The sequence below is a fragment of the Dermacentor andersoni genome, chromosome 11 (assembly GCF_023375885.2).
Source record: "Dermacentor andersoni chromosome 11, qqDerAnde1_hic_scaffold, whole genome shotgun sequence".
NCBI lineage: Eukaryota > Metazoa > Arthropoda > Arachnida > Ixodida > Ixodidae > Dermacentor > Dermacentor andersoni.
In genome coordinates, this window is record NC_092824.1 from 91,320,248 (window position 1) to 91,343,131 (window position 22,884).

General features: G+C 45.2%; 1 protein-coding gene across 4 annotated transcripts in view; it reads left to right on the forward strand.

The window, feature by feature from the left end:
- Window positions 1-22,884, forward strand: part of LOC126539037 (protein HGV2-like) — a 36,713-nt gene that overhangs the window by 12,863 nt on the left and 966 nt on the right. For 2 of the 4 annotated variants that reach the window (XM_050185742.3, XM_050185743.3), the window contains 7 exons: window positions 2,195-2,325; window positions 3,617-3,681; window positions 8,251-8,544; window positions 15,452-15,653; window positions 19,736-19,771; window positions 19,881-19,928; window positions 22,106-22,231. In XM_050185742.3, coding sequence (XP_050041699.1) covers window positions 2,195-2,325; window positions 3,617-3,681; window positions 8,251-8,544; window positions 15,452-15,653; window positions 19,736-19,771; window positions 19,881-19,928; window positions 22,106-22,231 — 902 coding nt within the window. Of the gene's footprint in view, window positions 1-2,176; window positions 2,326-3,616; window positions 3,682-8,250; window positions 8,545-15,451; window positions 15,654-19,735; window positions 19,772-19,880; window positions 19,929-22,105; window positions 22,232-22,884 lie in introns of all 4 variants that reach the window. The other 2 variants (XM_050185741.3, XM_050185740.3) reach the window with 2 other exon arrangements.

Genomic DNA, 22,884 nt, shown 5'->3' on the forward strand with positions numbered 1-22,884 from the left:
GTATGTTCAATACCGTCCGGGATGGATTAGCGGCACCATACATGTGCAGGAAACTTGAATTCTGTGTAAAATGGGCTGTAGTTAAGCTTCCTGTTTGCGTTTCAATTTATAGTGATGGTATCTCTGGCCACAGAAGTTTTTGGGGCATCTATGAAATTTTGTTCAAGCGATCCTGGAATGAAATTTTAGGTGCGATTAGTTGCTCCACGTTCTGCCCCTGAATTCCAGGCTGTGTTGGAATAGTCCCAAGAAAATTTAGCTTTTTCGTAATTTCTGTGCTTTTTGCAGTCAGATATATGTTAAGCTGTAAGACATCCTCATACGTAACTGAGCAGATTGTGCTACCACAATAAGTACAGGTGCAGTATCTTTCCGGGAAGCTGAAACAGAGCAATGACTTATAAAACCATGAGGCATTGAAAAGCCAGAAAACATGCCAAAATAATTGAGGATTTAGCAGGTTCTGATTGGATTGTTTGTTCTACATTTAAAAAGATTTGGAGAGCTTGTGCTCAAGCATAATAAATGAGTAGAGCTTAACAATTTTGGATAAAGAACACCATTATTAAACAATTGCGCATTGCAACTAGAATCGATGCATTAATATTGTAGACCACTGGAACCAATTTGGCGGGGTCGCATAACTCTGTAGCTTTCTTACGGGAGCTGTGATAGTGCAGTAAGGTGTCATTCACTTCAGTGCCAGTTGAAAAATTCGGTTGTCATTGTTTTCAACAGTTGCCAAGGGCAGCCGTTTAAAGAGATAACTCTGGTTTGCAATGAGGCTGGCCTTGCAGATGCATAGGCATAGTCACCTGGACACGGTATCTGTTGTTTTCACTTTTGTCTTTTTCCTGTTGTATTGTATCTCTTCTTCCATTTCCCCTGAACCCTCATGCTTGTGTTGAAACTTTGTCAATTCTTGCACCTCTGAAGCTGCTTTCTTATTAACAGGCATCACTTTTCTGGTTTGCCGCTAGCATTCTTCTATTGTACTCTCCAAGACATTTGTCTTGCTGCTCCAGAAAGAATGAGACTATTCCACCTTCCACTCCATTTTCTTTTGCATGATGCTACGTTAATTCTGTTTGTGTATATTATTGGTGATGTTTATACATATTGCGTGAGATGGTCTAACAGTGTGTGCTCAAGTGTAAGCGCCCTAATACTGAACATGGTCCTGCTTTTTTGTGAATTATTTTGCTTGCTGTTCTTCTAAGCTTTCTCTGATTCACTGTGAGCTTTCTGTTGCTTTTTATAATCAAATTTTCTATGGTGGGTGCGTGTTTTGATGCCTTGACTTTGCAATTGGTTACAGTTAAAAAGAAGCCCCAATAGGGAATCCTGGATAAACTTCCATACAATTTAATCTAGATTTTTTTTCCGTCAGAAGTGGCATAACTTCGATAACTCGGCAGCTTCGTAGTTTCTGCACGCAACTGTAACATTAGGCTAAATGATAGTAAACATGCGTGTTCCAGCTACACTCGCCACATGATATCGCAAATCATTTCACACCCTCTCACTGGGTGTAGTGTGGGTGTAATTTGTTAGAACAGAAGCGATGTCGTTGTCGCAGAGCAAAAGCAAGAAAGTTGACCAGCCAAGTGCGAATAAATAGTGAGACTTATGAAAATCTGGCACGATTTGCCAAAGTTATTCACATGTGCTATCACCACATTTCGAAAGGGGTGCTTATACCATCAAATTTTCAAATATAGGGGAGTCTACAACAAATGTTGACAACAAAATCTGCAAGCTGTTCCTAATGTGCGCTGGATAGCAGTGGCACTGTTCGGTTCCTAGGGCCTTACCAAAGGGAGGGGGTAACATGTGTAGTTCGTGAAATTGGTATTTTAATAAAATAGGGGGTAGATGAAGACTGGCTGAGGATGTTATGTCAGTTTAACGAAAGAAAAACCTTGTAACCCTTATTCACTGGCACCCCAGTTTGGCACACCAAGATCTCGCAGCTACTTCAATATGTTTGTCACTGTTTTCATTGTGCATGCCTTGGATTCACATTGTGTTAAAAGAGCTGGGAGCTCGTTGATGCCATCTGGGCATGTTATCAAAAACCCATTTCAATGTCCACACAAAATAACTCCATGGCTTGTCTTCGAATGCATAATACTAAAGTTGAGAGCTTTCAATATGTGCTTTGCACCTCTGTAAGGCTGCACTGGTGCTGCAGAAAATGAAGAGGATGCGGAAGAAGACCTTGAGAAGCCCGAGCCAGCGTTAAAGGAGGACACAGAACCCCCACCAAGTGAACCTGGAACTTCAACGGCGGGTCCCAGTGGTTCATCGTCTCCTCCAAAAGAGGTGCCTGTGTTAATAATAGCACCTTTCACGCCATCACCTTGCTCTGCTTGAGTTGTGGCAGACACACTAACGTAGACACTGGGTGTAGGTTTGAACATCTCAGGTTAAATACAAGTTTGAAATTCTCTCATTTTGGGTTGTTTTCACTTTCAATGCCCATTGAAATGCCCGAGGTGTATGCAAATATGAAGGTGAGACCCCTGACCCACCTTCTGCAGTACCCCAGTAGCTATAGTGTTGCGCTGCTGAGTTAAGGTCACGGTTTCTATCTTGGCCACTGTGGCCACATTTTGATGGGGGAGAAATGCAAGAATGCTGGTGTACTTAGATTCAGGCACATGTTAAAGAACTGGAGGTCCAAATGAAATTGTTTCCAGCTTTCAGCGCGCTAACAGAGATGCTAGCGGTGCGGATACTTCATTCATAGCTTAAGGATTGAGGAAGTGAGGGCATTCTATGGTCTAAGTTTTTCAGGGCTCCCTTAACACTCATGAACTTCATTATCGTGGTATTTTTATGTGCTGTAATTAAAGATATAAAGAACCAACTTAATTTGAGCACTGGAAAATTTGAACAAATTTTGTATGTTCCAAGAGGTTGAATGAACGGAAGCTGGTTGTTAAGCTTGTTTACAGTTATCATAATGACTTTAATAATGTTTTTTATTTGAATCCTGTTCTTAAGGCAAAACTTAAGATCAAAAATGCAGTCATCGACCAAATTTACAAAAGCTGGTATTTCTTACCTGCCCAATTATTTGAAATTACCTCCTGTATTACCATCCACTCTGTAGAACCAATACACTATGCCAGGCAAAATTTTGGCTCCCTTTACACGAATATTTTCCGAATAAACTTTCTGAATATTGCTGTTTGTTGCATAGACTAGCTTTGACTATGGAGCAGAGAGCCTGATTAGTATCTCTGCAGAGCAACGTGGCAAACTTCTTTCTTAAATGGTCAGCGTCTCATGTGGTAAAACATTGTTCAGTATTTTTCACCAAATTTTAGCATTGTGAAGGTTGTCAGGCCTGCTATTTGGATTAAAGGGAAAAGTAAGAAGTGTTCTCTGTCGAATGGTGAAGACACAAAGTACAGATAAAGAGACAAGTAGCTTTCTCATCTGTGTGGCATTAGTGTGGTGACCTTTTTCTTTTGTACTACTTGTGCTCTTTTTTGTTGCTTGTTCAATAAATTATTCTGAGTGTTTTGTTTCTAATATCTTGTTATGATGTTATCTGTGCTCCTACAGCAGTTTCATTTTCTCAACTGCTGGCTTCACCATTGTGCAGGAAGATGTTCCCAATCTACAGTTGGCATGGGAGGTGCTTGAACTGGCCAAGAATATATTTAAAAGGTATTTCACATCTTCCGTCATTCAGAATGCTTTTTTTTGAACAAGTGTACTTTTTCTGAGCATTTCGCAATTATTGAGGAGGTCCCCCTTCAGCACTGATTCTGGGATCTTCAATCACGTTAGCTGTGGTGTCAGTCTTAACACAGTAAACTCTTGCAAACTCAAATTCTGCTATTGAAATAGCTTGATATACATGTCTTGAAATCTTTTTCTGGGCATGGCGTCAACCCAAGGGATTTTCACCTCGTATATTCAAGTTTTTGCACTAGACTTCAGATATCTCAACCTAGACTTCAAAAATACCAAGGAAAAGGCAACGGGCAGCATTGGTAGCATCACTTGCATTATCTTTTCCCCCTGCAGCAGCTCGCTAGCTGAGCCAGGTGCGTGCCAGGCCGCACTCCTGGCTTATCTTTCTCCCTTCTTTCCGTCTATCGCCACTTGCTCAGTGCCACTATGTTGTGGACTTCCACAGCAGCAGTGAGCTGTGTGTCAGCCATTTTTTTCCCTTCTTATTTAGGATACTGTCAGTGATGCATCAATGTGGTTACGAATTTGAGCAAATGATAGGCACTTCTGAGCAGGCACGGTCAGCCCCTGTGTTGTGCTCGAAAGAAGCCTGCATCCAAGCCTACAGGGTTTCAGCGAGATCATGGCTTGATAAGGATGCTCTCATCATGCTCTCGTTACTGTGAGGCATAAATGACTTGCCACTTGTGGGCATCGTCTAAAGGCATGACAATTGTGCTCTTCAGTGCAGTTTTGGTTTTTGAAGGTAAATTGTCCAGAATTCATTACGGGGCAGAAAGTCAGTGTCAGCTTTATGGATGTCTGGAACTGTTTTTACCAAATGACCGGCTTCAAATATTGCACTACGATCAATTGTCTTGATTACGTCCTGATAACGCTGTTGCCCACATACGCTCAAGTGTTTGCGTTGCCCAATCTATGCGAAAGTGACCGAGCATATTACTGACGGCATCTTGGAAAGAATCCATGTGGTCTTTGCACGGCCTGTGGGCTTCTGTTTTAGTGATTTTGCTTATCTTGAAACTTTTTACAGCTTCAAGGTAACGGGTTTACTGTATGTGTAATAAGGCTTATCAAACCTGACCTTATGTAATTGTTTCTTTAACAGGCACTAGAAGACCTTTCTGAACATGTTTAAAAAGAAAGGTCCAAATCTGCAGGCAACGCTGCTGTGAACATGCAAACCGAATATTCCACTGTATGCACCCTATTGTCTAAAATTGTTCTCTCCTGTGGCGTCTTACCGTATTTACTCGCATAATGATCGCTCTTTTTTTTTGTCAGAAAAATTGACGCAAATTCAGGGGTGCAATCATTACGCGGGTTAAATTTCCAGCGAAAAAAAAAAAATTTTTTTCATCCTGCGTTTGCTGCGGGATTGCGGGTGCGGGACACCAAAACAAGAATGGCGACCGGCGGAGCAAGCCGAACGCGATTTTTTTTTTTTTTTCTCGTGAGTACATTACGTGCATTGAAACAGTTTGTTCCGTATCAGTGATGAATAATATTGTTAATATCGGCAAGTTTGCGGCAATAACGTAGCCATGTCCACTTTGAGGGGACAGAAACAGGTGGGCGCGCTTAGCTGCCAGTGAAATAGAAATGCATGGCCGACGTGCTGCGGAAACTGCGGCATCTGTCTTCACTACTATCCTAATACGACACGTTTCCGCTAAGAATGGGCGAATATCTTAGCTGTGTTACAAGCGTCGGCGTATGAATAGGGTACACTTTTAACGTATCAGAGTAAACGTGGCTACTATCATTGCCGCGCGCAATTTGTTGCGTGCTCTCGAGTGCAGATGAAAAGAATCGAAATGCGCCTTTATTGTTTTTGTTGACATCAACCATTATAAAGCCAACCCATAATAAAGGCAAGTTTGGTTGTACCTCTTTTTGTCATGTAAGTGCGGAAAGTGATGAAAGTAATGAAATGAGGCATCTACTTAAGAATGTTTGGTGCGTGCAGGCCGCTTGGCTTGTCTTGAAGAGTCGTTCGCGTAGCATTCAACAGATGGTGTGTGATCATTATTAGCTAGACTTAGCACACAACATATCGCTGCGGCAAGTTCGAGGTGCAATCATTACACAGGAAATAAAAAAAAATGAATTTTGACGACAAAATTTATGGGTGCGATCATTATGCGAGTAAATACGGTATTTGCCCTAAGCAACGTCAGTGATGGCATTACATGAAGTGTGACGGCCGACAGACACCAGCCATTGAGCACGCATGCACAGCCGGGTTTTATAGGAAGCGAGGAAGTGGTGCTATTTTTAATGTGTCCCACTTGACGTGCGATTGCTCATTTGTCATTCTTGGGCACCTTAGGTGCCAGCCTGTAAGTGTTGCCATATGCCTACTATGGAAGGAAAAAAGAAAGGATTGATAAGCACGGCATTGCTATTGGCAACATTCCAGATCAGAGGAATTAGATAGCAACACAGCTGAACCACATAGCAAAAGAAGCGACAGCTTAGCTTTCTCGACAAAAGCTGTGCCAAATCATAAAATAATCCATGTGCAGTAAAACATTGTTACTGTACTTGCATATAATGTGACCACAAATATAATGTGAAAGGTGACTTACAGTCTCGGGGAGAAAAAATAATTTGAAGTGATGTCGCAAGAAAACGAAATGACACATAAAAGCAGATGCTCGCAGTGCACTTTATTCATTGTTACTGCAAACTGCTATTCCAAATACAGTGAAAGGACGCGTGCATGCGCAATTTACTTATTGCTAGTGCAGATGACTTTGTCGCAGTCATCAAGAATGGCGTCATCCTCCATGTCACCAAGGTTATCAGACAGCACTTCAGCAGTGCCTCTGGTACCTGGTTCAATGACGGGCAAAGTTGTGTTAGATTGTGTGTTTTTAAGCACGTCTCTATATGCGGTAGCAATCACGGTGGTGCCTAGTTGTTTAGCTTGTTGTAGTTTGCGCCAGAAAGAAAAGAAAAACTTGTATTCATGTCACGATCCTGGAACATGAGGCGCATTCTGAAGGAGGAGAATTTACATTCGTGCGAACGTGGGAATTCACATTTCACGAAACTGGAAGGACTATCATGGTTGCCCTAATGTCAAATTATCAAATGTATAAAGAAAATAGTAAGCCAATGCTTACTGCCTTGTCTTGGTACTGTGTTTTCTTAGTAACCATGAATCCAATCCAACTTGTCCAATGTGCAGTCTTAATTTCAGGATGTCCATAGTCAGGATGTCCATAGTTCAGCAGTTGTGCATAGGCCTTATGGACATTTATGCACTAACCAGTGCAGAGTCATTCAGTGCACTGTAAAAATGTGGGCCGATCCCAGAGGTCATGCAGTCTAAGAAAGAAGGTAAGGTTTGGAAAAGTCAGCGTAAAGTAAAGGTCTTTATGTAAGAGCAAGTGGATACAAAGTAAGGTAAGATGCTGTAGGTAAATTTAAGGAGTTACTGCATCAAGATGCCTCTGTTTACTGAAGGAATTCACACCCCTCCTTTATATTTTGCAAAGATTTAACATTGAAGCTGCAGTTTTCCTCCTGTGATAAGCGCTCACAGTGGCAAGGATCGTGCTGCAGTGGTGCAAGACTTTTAATCTGAGTAGACACTCTTTTTCCTACTACACGCACATCCTGATTATTGTGCCATTAGTGCATGAACTGATTATCCATCGCTATGTGGCCAGCAGGTTTGATGTTAGTGCACGGACTGCTGTAGAATCGCTTTTCGTTCTTAATGGCTTCCACCATATTTGTGAAATCGTGTGCGTCTTGCACTGAATCAGAACGAAATCTCTGCTCATTGCAAGTTCTGCAAATGAATCCATACCTCTTTAAGGACACGGTTATTGATGGCGATTAAGCAACTGACGTGGCGCCATGCACAGTTTCATGTCGCTCGCATATGGGTTCCCCTAATGACTATAGTGATACACACTCGATTGTTTCGATTGGCTGCGTTTACTCTTTTGCGTTACCCTACTGGGGGGGTGGGGTAGCAATGCTCCATGCTCTGAGGGTCGTCCAAATCAACTTGTGTTTAACAGGGCTAGAGGGCCAGTTTGAATTGTCCTATTTTCCTAATAACAAGGTTTGAATTAACAATATTTTACTGGGCTACCCATCTTTCCCATGGTGGTTTAACAAGTGCAGTGCCAGATTTCCACCGATTGATTTTAGTAGGTAGCTCTATGCCTGTCGGTTAGCGATGCAAAACAATTTACAGTTGAGTCATTATCGAACTCTCGGTAGTATGTACTATTAGTAAGTGCACTATCGATAATGTAACGCAACGTGTGTCTGTGCTATGCATGTGGCGGTAACGATAGTAGTGCTCTGGTTTGTAGCAGTGTGTGATAGTTTTTCTAAACTATCTATAGTCAATTTACCGGTACTTTTGCATCACTACTATCACTACTTGACGGAACCTGTGGCAAATGTGTCAAACGCAGTTGTGAGTACGACCAGTCATACGTCAGGTTTCTCACAAAATCTTACAATGCATCTCCTGTTCTAGTTCTCAAACAGCTGATTGGGTCATTGCAGGCAGGCGGAGGAAGAAACCGAGAACAACAGGGACTACCGTCTGAAGGTCGCTGAGGTGCTACTAAGGCTCGGTGAGATCAGCCTCGAGTCGGACAATTGTGAGCAGGCTGTGGAGGACTTCAGCGAGTGCTTGAGCATCCAGCGCGAGCTGCTCGAGCCCGACGACCGCAAGATAGCCGAGACGTACTACCAACGGGGGCTGGCCTACTCGTTTGGCGGACTGTATCAGCAGGCCTTTGTAGATTTCACCGACTCCGTGCGTGTCCTCGAGCTGCGCGTCGAAAATCGCACCCGGTGAGCTATGGTGCAATCTTGTTTTGTCGGGTCCCAATGGCTTGTCACTTGGCGGCTGTGCTGATGCTCTCACATTATGCCCATGTGGGAGTGGAGCTCAGGCAAGCGCAGCCTTCCCTTTATATATATCACTGTTGAAAGATTGTGCACTCGTACTGCTCGCAACAGATAAGGCTAAGCACGTTCACCAAGTTATACTTAAGGTCCGTCTTAAGACCAGATGTACAGACCCTCTCGCGTGGTCTTTGTTGCGGTGTTATCCGGCGCAGTCTCTGTGCACTGCTGTTCTGTGACGGCTGTGACGCATAGTGGCCGTGCATTTGTTGTAAAGCAACAAATCGCCTGGTGAAGATGCCCAATTTCTTTCATTGTACAGGAAAAATTATTCGTAGGAGTCCTCATTGTCAAGGCGTTCACAATCCATGTGAAAGATGAGAATTCAGCCGCAACATACACAGTCTTTTCTCATACAACTCATTTAATTCTGGAGACATTTGACTGTACTGACATGTTTTCATATTGTCCTTTAGTTTAAGGGGGGAGGAGGGGATCAGAATTAACTTTTTTGTTTCTTGACAGAAAGGGCTGAAATTTGGCACACACACTGCACATTGCAATAAAGAGACAATTCTAAAATTTCATTAGGATATCTTAATTAGTTTTTGTTTTATAAGAATTTATAAGTTCCTTGCTTGTGGAAAGCCTGGCACAGTAACGAAACATGATAGGGAGCTGGAAATACATTGCATGTTTGCCCAGATGTCTAATCTACATCAAGACAGTGTTCGATTTTTTTTTTAGTGCGCTAATAATTTTTTGCTCAACATAACATGCACATGACTGTGCTTCACTGCATGGAGCCATGTAGTAATTTTGAAATAATTAAATAATGGAAAGATAAAGAAACATTTCAAGACTTTCTTTAAGTACAGCACAGCTTGTGGATCACAGCGAAACAAACTGGACCAAGATCAGTCAAGCCATTGTTGTGCTACGCTTTCCACGAGCGAGGTGATTGACAAAAAAAATGCAATTGAGAAAACTGGCTGCAAAGTTTGCAAAGTTTTAAAAGCACTGCAAATTTATTAAAAAGCACCAGGGCTGTAATATTTTGAATCATTGCTGTCAGGCATCTTCTTACACCTTTGCCTCTTTATTTGGTGGGCTTTGGATGCCTTCTTCAGGCGTTCTTTATCCTTTTCTTGCGCCGTTTGGAGTAGTGCATGACCACCATTTTCACTGCCAGGCCGAGCCTGGTATCGCAGTGTACACCCACAGAACGCTGTTGGCATCTTGGGCAAAGAGCTTTAGCGATCAAAGAGTTCATCGCGGAAACAGGCATAATAATGAACTCGCAGTCACAAGGGGCCTAAATTTGTTCTTGGCATTGCTGCTTCCGCTCAGTCGCTGACACTGCGCGAAGGGAGTCGCGAACGCTGCATGCCTGCGCTTCTGCAGTCACCGCTGACACAAAACGCGGCTCGAGGTGCGTCTGAATCGTGCGACGATTCGTCTTGTTGGGGTCTCGGTGCTGGCGCCCGTTATTGCGAATGGGTCGCAAGCCCCAAGGGTAGCGTTGGCCTGGCGGTCTGGGGCACTGGAAGCATCCGAAGGTCCCGGCAAAGCAAGAGTAGACTGGTAACAGAACAACTTGTTTATTCTAACATAGCAAAAGAGCGGCCGGTCAGGTCGACTGAAGTGGAGAGACGGGAGAGCACGTAACTCAACAGTACAAATCGGAGCCTCTCTCCTGGCGTCCGGGGGCAGCTGCTCTTATACTCTCGGCGTCGCGGGCCAGAAGGAAGGTCACGGGATGAGCCCACGCGACGGCGGAGCATGAGCCCACGACGGCGCGCACGGTCGAGCCGAGAGACATGGTGAGCCGAGTGTAGTGACGCATCGCCAACCCGCCGACGGACAGACCTGCTGGCTCCTCACTTGGGGAGCTCCGCTCCCCGGCTGCCGCGCTTTGACAAGCGTGGGCACACACACACACACGCACATACGAAGACACGTGGCACTGAAACACGCCTGGACACGCTTGGCGGGGAGGCGTTGCGGCGGCGTCGAACGGGCCAAAATGTCTGCCGCTTTGAGCGAAGCCCCGGCGTCCGTTGCATCCGCGCCGGCATTACCGCGCGTTGTAGGCGAAACGTAACAGTCTGGTGAGCCTTGAGTCACCATACAGTATGTAGCTCGTCGACGGTTTGGGCTCACTCGCAGGCTGCGTGTCCCTGTCGCACGATGCATCGGAAACGCACACCGTCTCTGCCGGCGATGGAGACCTTCGACCCGCGTCGCCTCCAACAACGCGATCTCGGTTGCTGACTCGCGCGGCCGTACGCACAGGTGCGAGAGCCTCCATTGGCACGTCTTCCGGTGGCTTAGTTATCAGTATCGATGTCACAGGGCGATTGTCGGCTTCGCTGCTGGAAAAGCACGGTGCAAGATAACGCGGCACGTTATCCGCGTGTTCAGTCGGGTTCTCCCCTTCTCCCGCTGGCCGCCGTCTTTTCTCGCCGTAGGAGGCTTGCGCTTCCGTTTTCCGAAGGCATGCTTCATTTAAAAGTTCTTTTCGAACGAGCGACGATCCATCACTGACCTGGGAGCTTTCATAAATCCAAATTCTGCGAGTGTCAAGCGAAGAACGACGCCGGCGTGGTTTTCAAAGCAGACAACTGCCGTCCGCTGTGGTTGCCAGCTTGCCCGCTGCTGCAGCAGCAACCAATGGCGAGACGCCTTTCAGTACGGCAACCAATCGGAGGCCCGCTTTCATCGCAGGGCCCGTGTGACCGCCTTTAGCAGACCCGCGCTTCTTTTGTGTTTGTGCGTTTGTTACCAGATGGCGACGACCGAAGAATTCAGAAACGGAATGGCGAAACTTCGAGCGTTCGAACGATACCAAGATGGCGGCGTTCGGTGGCGGGAAAGACGAGTTAGGGCTCCGCGAACTGCGGTGATTTTACGCGATTTAAAGCTGTTTTCTCGCCCTACGCACTGATAAATTAATTTTTTTCGGGCACTTTTAGTGCGTTTTCAGTCAAACCATATTGATACAATGTAGATTAGGCATTGCAGATACCGAAACGCGTCGTTGCCAAAAATCGATCTTTTTTGCGATTTTCGCGATCTGATCCCCGCGTCCCCCCTTAAGGGGGGACACGGCTCCTTGCGGCGAAAAAATCGCGAGAAAATCGATTTTTTGAAAACGAAATTTTCGATATCTACAGCTAATATTCCTTTCATTCACTAAGTTTCGAATCTCGGGGAAGAGTATTTCGTCCGCAATATCAATTTGTAACATCACTGTGAGCTGAATTCCGCGCAAGAACAGCCCTTTTTATCGCGGCGCGTAGCTCTTTTTCTACGCGCGCGATCGCAGCCATCTTGGTCTCGTTGGAAAGAGGAGCCTTCCTTCTTTAATTTCCCGCCAAAAGTGACTCCGTCGGTACGCCAGTGACGTTGAAATCCGGGGAGAAAAAAAAGCCCGAACGCGCGATCCGATTCGTTGACTAGCGCACGTGACCAAAAACGCGTGCTGTGGTTGGCTGCGCGAGGTTCCCATCGTCTGCTCCACTCCGCAGGCGACGCGACTGCGCGTCTCGTAGGTTTGTTGGCACATGCCCAAGGATGTCCGATCCACCGGGAAAGTTCGCCACGAGGCACAAGTTCGGCAGAAAGAAGAATCGATCAGCTTATAACTTTCAAAAGCGCTCCATTCCTTCCAAAAGCATCGAGAGTAGCTCGCCGCCAACCGCAAATGATGCCGAAACCGCGGACGATGCCGAAGTAGGCCTAGCCAGCTCACAAATGAGTGAAATCGTTACGGACAGCGGCTGCGTTCGGCGTGACACTGCAATGTTGCAACGTGCGGATTTGTTGCAGAGGGAGATGAATGCTCAAAATAACTTCGAGTTCTTGCGTCAACGCCAGCAACAACGCGGGTGTTGGATTTGCTCACTCGCGCCGACGGCGTTGCAGCCGCGCCAGTCGACGCCGAGGCAGGCTTCGCTTTCCTCAGTAGGACTCCGTGAACGGACTGATGTCGTCAAGTGCAAGGTGTGCGGCGGCAGCGTCGCAGTAGGCAAAAGCGAACGGTAATCTGGCCTCGCCATAGAGATCGTTATCGCGTGCGCGTGTTGCGGCGATATCGCGTCGGCATGGAGCTCGACCCGCGTGAACAACCTTGCCGCGCGCGCGATGCAAGCCACCGGGAATCGGCGAACGGCGCTAAACGATGTTTTTGCCGCATTTGGGTGGCCGTGGTCAGAGCGACTACCTTCCTGGTGGCTTTTAGCCACTTTCACTGCAATATAATGCAAAATTATTTCTGTACTTTTGATTAAAAGTGAATGTATTCCTTTTTTCTCGTTTTCTCAAAACACCGACTTTTCACTTGTACACGATGTAGGGTCAGATTTTGGAATTTCTGCTTTAAAAATTTTCAATTCTGCTTTAGATCAGACAGTAGGATAGCCACAATTCGAACAGTAAAAATTGAATTGCTATGAAATTACTAACATTTGATATATCAAGATAGTATTCCTACCATTATGTTCCTTATGTTTTCTAGTACCCAGGCATGTGCCAATACGAATTTCGTAGCGCATTTCCCCCCCCCCCTATTGTTTCTGCAAATTATGAACAATGAATTTCATTTATCTTCAGAACTAAATGGCCTATTGGAAAAATAATTACATATTTGAAATCAGCACAAAAGTCTTAACAAGAATGGAAGGTTTCATGAATATTGATGGAAAACATCATGAACATTATTTGAATTAGTGTCCCCCTTAAAGAAGCGAAAGTTTCATTCTTGCCTGGTTGGACCCCTGTATCAACCTTGATCAATTTAGTATTCAAGCATTTGCCGTAATCACTATGAACATGTCCTGAAATGTTTTTCTCGTTTTCTCAAAACGACATTTTTGATGGTAGTGTAGTTTTGGAGTGACGATATCTCTGGTTCTACTCATCTTATTGCAATAATTCTTTTTTCATCAGAAAGGTGGACAAATTGGGAGTGCAGTAGGCCTAAAATGTGAACAAATATCATTACAGAAATTTTGAAAAAGTAATTTCTCTAGGGTTTCACTAATGCCTTCTGCTTACAAAAGTTTGACATGCTGTAACTTCGGCATAAATCAGTTTAGAACATTCATTCTTGTAGCACTGCAACCTCTGATCATTCAACATCATTTTGATGTGCCAGTCTCCTTCATTAACAGCCAGCATTGTAGAGAGAACTTGCCTCCAAATTAGTCCATACAAAAAAACATGAATTGCTTATATTTTGAAAAGTACTTGTTGCATGGGAAAACCAACTGAATATTTGAAATCAGCATGTCAAAATACATAAGTGATGGAAGTTTTATCAAATTGTGGCCACAAATAAAAAATGAAAATTTAAGTGGGGTGTCCCCCCTTAAGGGCGCGCAAACAGTAATGACATAACAAATCGTAGTGCCGAAGAGTGCTATGGTTGTGTTCATCTGTTTTTCTTTTGTCTGTGCATTTGCACAATGATTTGTCATTATGTCAAACAAACTAGCCCGAATCCTGCCACGGTGGCATTACTGGCTTTGGCTCGGCTGCGATGGCCACATTTCATTGGGGGTGAAAGGCAGAAACACTCGTGTACCCTGTATTCGTTGCATATTAAAGAACCCCAGGTGGTCAAAATTAATCCTCCAACTACACCATGCCACACAATCACATGGCGGTTTTGACGCATAAAACCACGGAATTTAATTGGGCTTTTAGCAAGCCCGAGCAGCCATAATATTGGCGAACAAGAATTTTTGAGACCAAATTGAACACAAGCATAAATGAGCACCAGTGCCACGACAGACTGAAAAAACATGGCTGTTGAAGCTTCCCTTGTATGAGTGCCTACTTCGCATTTCAACTTTAGACATGAAGTAATCGATTAACATGTGATGTTCCTGCAGATTTCTTGTACGAGGTCCACATTCTGCACTCTTAAAACAGTTGCACCCTTTGGGGGTCTATATTTGTCCCATAACAATGCGCATCATCTGCATTGCTTGCATATCCTTTCTTGAAAACTCTGCAGCCACCGCTTTCCTTTCAAGAATGCTGTGTCACGCTGATAATGCGCAAGCTGTTCACGACTTGGAAGTACCGGGCTCGCAGCGTTAAGGAAATACGGGCAAGACAGAGGCCGGTTATTGTTGTGGGACAAGATAAGCTGCAAAGGGTGCAAATTAAGAGTGCATAAACTTGAGGAAACTTACCTGTTAATCTGAAGATGCAAGAAATGTGGTAAAACCACATTTTCAGTTAGCAAAATTAGTTCGCGCCTGCATGCCTGCCGAGTATTCTGAATATTTCTTTAACCTTTATGCATTTGAGCTTGTTCTACAATTTAGCATACAAAAAGGTAACCGACAGCGACAGGGCAGCACGAGACCAGAGGTGTAGGTACATGCTTCGAGTAAGCTTATTCAGAGAAAACATGCGAAACCGGCAGCATCAAAGTTGCTGAAAACGTTGCTGCGATCTAAATATGTATTGCTTTTTCAGCCTCTGCTGTTCCTAGTTTGCTGCTGCTTTATATAGATTTTAATGTTCACAGCTTAGTGGATATGTACTTGAAGAGTATAAATATCACCAGATTGCTTTGATTTGGCCAATCGCTCTGTTTCTGTGACCTGCAGTGGCTGTTGGGCTTCTGAGCTCAAGGTCGCCTGTCGATGCCACATTTCAATTGGGGCAAAATGCAATAACACTCCTGGTACCTTGATTTAGGTACATGTCAAAGAACCCCAGGTGGTCAGATTAATGCAGGGTCCTCCACTATGCCATGCCACATAATCATATCTTGGTTTCGACAAGAATCCATAACTTAATTTTCTACCTGAACTTAATTTTCTGATCCTTTCAGGTTTGTTAATGAGAACAAGGACAAGGAGCGCAAGGGCAGCTTAGAGGACGACCCCGTGTGGGTGGCCGAACGAGAAGTGGAGGACTTGAACAAGGTGTTGCCAGAAGTGCGGAATCGCGTAGAGGACACCGAGGACACCATCCGGCAGGACTGTCGTGCCCTCAAGGACGCCACCATCCAGAAGATGCGGGAACGCTTACCCGTAAGTTGCAGTCTGCCACCTTTGCACTCTTGAAGTGGCGGTTACGCCCCTTTTTGCTCGTCGGTGGATGGCAGCCATCATGTTTGATGCTGGACCGTGGGAGAACTTCCCGGGAGAACTAAAACAAGCTTGAAGGAAACTGGTCCACAATGTCCCAAGCATGGCTGCCGCAGCTAAAAATTCAATCAGTTAGTCAAGCCGTTAGTCCACATTATGGATACACATGCCGGGAGCTTGAGAAATTACTTGATTATGCCTGTGCCCCCTACCACAAATGAGCGTAGTGGTAGGGGGCACTCAGTGCGGGGTAAGTTGGCGCGCATCTCGGCCGTGGCTACGCATGGCTGTAAGCGGGGCTGAGTAAATATGCTGTGTGCACTCTACTTCAGGCGCAATCTGCCACGCGTGCAAAAGAGTGCGGGGACGGAGTGCATGTGAAAGCGTAGCTGGCTTCACTTAATTCGAACTGCCGATGTGAAGGTGTCGTCGACGTAGGTGGCACGAAGCCATATTACCCTATTTACAGTAGAACCCCGCTGTTACGTTCCTCACTGCTGCGTTTTCCCGGCTGCTACGTCGTTTTCATCCGGTCCCGGCATAGCTTCCATAGGATCCAATGTATAAGGAACCCCGCTGTTACGTTGTAGCTGTGAAAACGTTCCCGCATGATACGTCGCAACTTAGCACCCCGAACCCGCCTGGGCTAAAGTAGACAACGCGCTCCAACCGCCATTTTGGCTTTTGACGAGTTTTGGCTGGGCTTGGCCGGGCTTGGCTATAGAACTGGCTGTAAGAAGTCGCACGCCAGTTCGAGAGGCCGGCCGCCACTAAGTGGCCATTCGTGAAAAATGATCTTACTATCATCACTGTGATTACGGTCACCGCATGGTTGTTGGACGGGTCGACTCGCGGAGGAAGGAAACTCAGGAGAGGCCCTGACATCACTCTTTGTGAAGCTAAAGTGAAACTGGAAGTTGGCGTTGCTCGTGGCGTTGCTCCGCCTATCGGGCCTGCTCTCCTCTCTTGTTTACGTTTCTCCCACGCCGCGCTGCGCGCAACCGGGCTGCTCGGACGCGCGCGCTCCGCAGTAATACTGAACAATCGTTAGCACGTTAGCATGATTACGCCAAAGAGGGCAAAATTTCCCGCGGATATTCGTTCGTTCGTCAGTTGCCATTGCCGTGGCGCGGTGACGACAAGGAGCACGAGCCGCATGATGCCGGGGAGTTGCCAAATCCTAGCTTTGGAGAAGCCGTCGCGGCTCTGGACCTCCTCCGCAGGTACGTCGCACCTCACAGCGACGCTGACAGCAATGCGGCCTTCCAGGGTATTGAGAAACGTGTGGCGATTTCTAGCGAGCGAAAGAAACGGCAAGCCACCATTCTAGACTTTAAGTCCTAAGCGCACTCTGTGGAAATAACTTGTCTATAGTTGAAGCTGCACTTTTTTCATTCATTTTCGGAGCTTTCCTCACTGTTGCGTTTTCCCGGCTGTTACGTTTTTTTTCCCCGGTCCGGTGAAAAACGTATGAACGGGGTTCCACTGTACTTGCATAATGATAGCACTTTTTTGCGAAAAACATTGACGCGAATTCAGGGGTGTGATCATTATGCGGATTATATTTCCCACGAAAAGAACATTTTTTTCTTTCATCCCACATTTGTTGCGGATGACAGCAGGTAAATAAATAGGCGACTGCCGCTGTAACAGTGGGGGACACGAAAATGGCGGCCAGCGGAGGAAGTTGAACACACCGAACGAGATGTCTTTTCTTCTCGTGAGTACATTACGCACATTGAAACAGTTTCTTCTGTATCAGTAATGAATATCGTTATTATCGGCAAGTTTGCAGCAATAACGTAACAATGACCACTTTGAGGAGACAGAAACAGAGATGGGCGCGCTTAGCTGCCAAGTGACAGAAACCCATGGCGGGCACGCTGCGGAAACTGCAGCAGTTGTCTTTACTACTATCTTAATATGGCACGCTTCCGCTAAGGCTGGGCAAATAGTTGTGTTAAAAGCGTCGGCGTATGAATAGGGTACACTTCTAACGTATCAGCGTAAACGTGGCTACTATCGTTGCCGCTCGCAATTTGTTGTGTCCCCACGAGTGCAGACGAGAAGAATCGAAAAACACCTTTTTTGTTGTTGACCACAACCATCATAAAACCCAGGCAAGTTTGGTTGTAGATTTTTATTTTATTATTATTTTTTTTTTTTTTTTTTTGTGGATGTGCGGTAAGTGATGAATGAAATGGAGCATCTGTTAAAGAATGTTCGGTGCGTGCAGACCGCTTCGTATGTCTTGAAAAGTCGTTCGCATATCATTCGACAGATGGTAATCGCGATCATCATTATCTAGACTTGGCACACGACGTATCTCTGTGGCAAGTTCGGGGTGCGATCATTACAGGAGAAAGGGAAAAAAAATCGAATTTTGACGCCAAAATTCAGGGGGTGCAATCATTATGCGAGTGCGATCATTATGCAAGTAAATAGGGTATTCGTTGCCGACTTCCAAATTTGCAAAATGAATTGTTTTCTCATTCAAATTTGCTTTTTCCCCATTGCCCAATAATTTGGAAAATTCTACAACCTTCAAGTTTTCGTATTGCCATGTCAAACTTGTACAATGCTTCTTTTATACCAAAAACCAGTGTCAACTGAACTGCCTTCCTGCTTCCATCGCCACCGTTCCTGATATGAAAAGTTTCAGAGCTGCTAGCTAGCTTGTGTTTTGCTAACCACATTTCTTTTCTCTATCTATGTACTGCACAAGCTTGTGTATTTCCGCGTGTTCCTGTAATGGCCTAAATATGTTCCACATGTTCCTGTAATGGCTGTAAATACAGCAGAACCTCGATGTAATCTCATTATGTACGATGTTCCAGCGCCAGCATTTCGCGATTGAGAGCACAAAATGACCCAATACAGTCGCACCTATATTTTACCAGTTTGTGCATTCCTGGAAAACGTGATAGAGAATGGTAGCCGCCTGCTGCAGCAACTTCCCCGCAATACTCACGCATGCGGCCGCTGTCCGTAACGATTTCACTAATTTGCGAGCTGGCTAGGCCTACTTCGCCCTTGTCCGCGGCTGCGGCATTTTTTGCGGTTGGTGACGAGCTATTCTCGATGCTTGCTGAAGGAATGGAGCACTTCTGAAAGTTATAAGCTGATCGCTTCTTTTTGCCGAACTTGTGCCTCATGGCGAACTTCCCCGTTGGATCGGACATATTTGGGCACTTGTCACAAACCTACGACGAGATGCGTCGTCGTGTCGCCTGTGGAGTGGAGGAGACAACAGGAACCTTGCGCAGCCAACCACAGCACGCATTTTTGGTCATGTGCGCTAGTCAACGAATCAGGTCACGCTTTTGGACTTTTTTTTCTCCCTGGATTTCAACGTCACTGGTGTACCGACGGAGTCACTTTTGGCGGGAAATTAAAGAAGGAAGGCTCCTCTGTCCACTGAGACCAAGATGACTGCGATCGCACGCATAGAAAAAGAGCTATGCGCCGCGATAAAAAAAGGCTGCCTTTGCGCGAAATTCAGCTCACAGTGATGTTATGAATTGATATTGCGGACGAAATACTCTTCCGTGAGATTCGAAACTTGGTGAACTAAAGGAATATTAGCTGTAGATATCGAAAATTTCATTTTCAAAAAATAATTTTTTCGCGATTTTTTTTCGCCGTAAAGAGCTGTGTCCCCCTTTAAACAGCACCACATTTAAAGCATACTTTGTGGGAATGCCAAGCATTGGTTGCCCAGAGGCAGTAGGCTTTCCTGAGACTGTCACTCCATTGGCCTGTTGGTGAGACCTATAAAGAATTGTACACATCATAAAGCAAGCCCGTCTAGCAAGCCTCCTTGGTTTTTGTTTTATATGGAGTTGGCATGGGCAAGTTGGTGGTGCATGATCTTCTATGTACAACACACAGAGAAATGAGAGACAAAAAGAATGCCACAGGCACACTGGTGTTGTTTGTTTACGTTTGCTTTTATTTCAACTCTCTTATACTTGTCCAGTGCCAAATTTACTAAATTAATTTTTTTTTTCGATCCCTTTTTGCAGGCAACATCTCCAGTCAAGAGCTCAGATTCGGGGCCTGTGAGTACAACTGACGCTACTGCTGCCTTTTTGTTGACAGGGATTTATTTCTCGTTGAATGTGCCATGAGACATTTCAAATATGTCAGGTTTGCCATTGTCTCGTGCAGGAATCAAGCCGTCCAGTCAACGTCATCACACATTTGATAAAGCGAAAGGTTTGGTTGTTTGTTTTTTATTGTCTCTTAACTACAAATGAAATTGGTAAAGAATGCACTGCTGGGCTAGTCAGTTTGTACCTGCAGTTAACTAGCATGCGCACCTTTAAATGGGATGAAGGAAGGCTGGCGCACGACAAGTGCTAACTCTCAACTAAAGTTTGCTTGTAGTACACAGCATGCATATGAAGAAGTGAGTTGCCTTGCAAATCAGAAAAACCAAATCACATATTTTGTAGAAACCTTTGTTCGTTGCTGCGTAACATTACAACTGTGCCATTGATACCAGCCTTCTCATTCGTTGATGTTTTAGCAAGTCTAGCCCATGTCAGACTGATACTGCTTCACTTGCTTCTTTTTTTGCACATTTGGTGCAGACCATTTAATTGGTCGTCACCCTGGAACCACAGCAGAGGGCATTAATTTTTCCGGTGAGGTTTCTTTCAGTGGCATGGGCTGTCGTCGCCCAGAGTGAGTGAACCAGGAGCAGAGTGTCTATCAACCGGGAAAACTGAAAATTTTTAGGGATTTTGAGTAGTCTGGAAATACTTGGGAAAAATTCGGGAAATTTGTGCTTCTATCAGGGAAAATTGGCTGTAATTTTATTGAAAGGGAACAAAAGTTGCGCTAATGCTAGCTGGAGTAACAGGAATCGCAACTAAACGTCTTTGACGCCGCGTCGTTGGCTGGAAGAATTTGCCAGCGTACAGTCAGTTTGATTTGACTGATTTTCCCGACGCCCGATTTTTGGGACTTGCCGAATAGTTTGGATGGCTTTGCGGCAACACCACATACCCCATAGTCACTGTATAAGAACATATGAAGTGTTCGACGCTAGAACCCTTCAACGTCCGATTTTCCGGACTTTTCTGGCATTAATCAACGCCACGACCGCCACCATTTTGATCATGTTGCCGCCTCGAACCGGTGTTCTCGCACTCGGATCCGCTGGCAGCCATAGCCACCACTGCGGTAACGCTAGGCCTAGCTGCTTCGGCGTTCGCTATTAAGCTTCTTGCCGTTTGGTGCTGTGTTGAAAGAATCCGCTGCTGTGAGCAATGGCACTGACTCGGTCTTTGTGGTCCTCGCGATTTGCTTCGAAGCTCGGAAAGCACTGTGTGTTGTTGAAAGTCAGCTTCGCCTCTATACAGCAGTGTTACTTGGTGAAGCACAGGCAGAAGTATTGCGGCGAAGCATAAAAAGCATGGTTAGGGGCTGTTGCCACGGGACACAGTGTGTATTCCTTCATTACACACACGTTCACCTGCTACCTCCTGTCACAGTATGAGCACCAATATGCCTAATACGTGTACTGACAGGCCTTCAGAGCTTCTTCGTATGTCTCTGTGGCGGTTCAAGCCCTTATGGGCAGTAAAAGACGAATTCATTTTTTCCAACTGGCCGATTTTTCGGACGTTTTCGTGGCCCCTAAGGAGTTTGAAAAATGTGATTTTGACTGTACAGTTGACCAAGAAGATGCTTCGAATGGTCCGTAGGGCGAACGAGCGGCAGAAGGAGGACAAAAACGGAAAGGACCTACGGAATAAAATACGAGAAATGAAGCGTGCTGCCGCCGTTTTCAAGGAGCTTGAGCTCAAAAAACAGTATTGGCTGATGCTGAGATGGAGGTGTCCCTCATCTAAACCAAAATACTCTTTAAAGCAGTGGAACACAACACTGAGGCGTCACACGCGGGCTGAAAGTATGTCAGGACAGTTGAGGTTGTCTTACGAGCTGTTAAGACAGAATTTAAATTGTGACAAAGTTCGGGCCTCATACCACTAAGCTTGCTATCAATTGATAGAAATTCGAAAATATTTGCTTCTGTCTGCATCTCCTTTTTATTCGTATTTGAGAATTTCTGACTCAATTTGTAATTTTTTTTGCGAGGACATCTTATTTGCTGTGCATAGCTAAGGCTGCTGCTGCTGCTATTACCATTTCACTCATTTGCACTATGTGTCTGGTGCTTCATAACATGGCTGTTCTTGTGCCTCAACATCCTTACCTAACTGCTTCTGCATGGGAACTGCTATACTCTGTTTTGCGTCATGAGCATGGCTATATTTTAGTTAGCGCTAATCGTGGAAGCACATCCTTTAGCGCACGCTGCATCTGCACCACCAAAGCCTTCTTGCATGTTGAAGTGAGGAAGGTTGTTTTCTCGAACAAAACAGCCGGACGCATTGCAGAGAACAAGTGACGAAGGCGGCTCTGCAGGAAGCTCCACTGCCACGCCCAAGAAGATCAAGCCTGAGGCCGTCGACACCAATGGCGAATCTTCCAGCAAACCCCTGGCATCGGTGAGTTTAAGTTAGCTTCGTCCCACTAAAGCAGTGTTATGCAGTAAAGCATATGCAAAATGTTTCGGTGAAGTTGGCTACTGTCACTAGACATAGTATGCATTCGTTACACATACAAGCATGCAGTACAGCTGTTTCTGACATTGCTCCGCCCACCTGCTCCAGAAAAAAGAAAAAATCAACTGTGTGATCACTGTCGTAGCCCCCCCTCCCCCTTTCCCACGTAATTTCAGCGATTCTCCAGAATTTTGAGGTCCCCAGTTTGACAGGTATGTTACTGTGGAATTAAAGGAAAATGGGTTTTGGAAAACCATTGAAGCCATGTAAAACTGGAAGAGCCCATTCACTGCCAATTATTGCCTTAGTGGTTGAATGTCTGCAATGCCAGATTCTCTCCTAATCTTGGCACGAAATGAGTTGTGAGCAGAAAGATATATAGCTCCTTTTCTGTTAAAGTTGTAAGCTGTACAGGGTCCTGCATACTTCACTGCGCCTGTTCGAAAAAAGGTTTTGCGCTCACCACTGCACTGTTTTTGCTCAAGTTTTGCTGAAAGATCGCATTTTGCAGTATATGTTGTTTAGTGTAACACAGTTCATTGCCTGGTTTTTAAAAAGAAAATGTGAATTCGCCTTCACTTATGGGGATGCGAGCT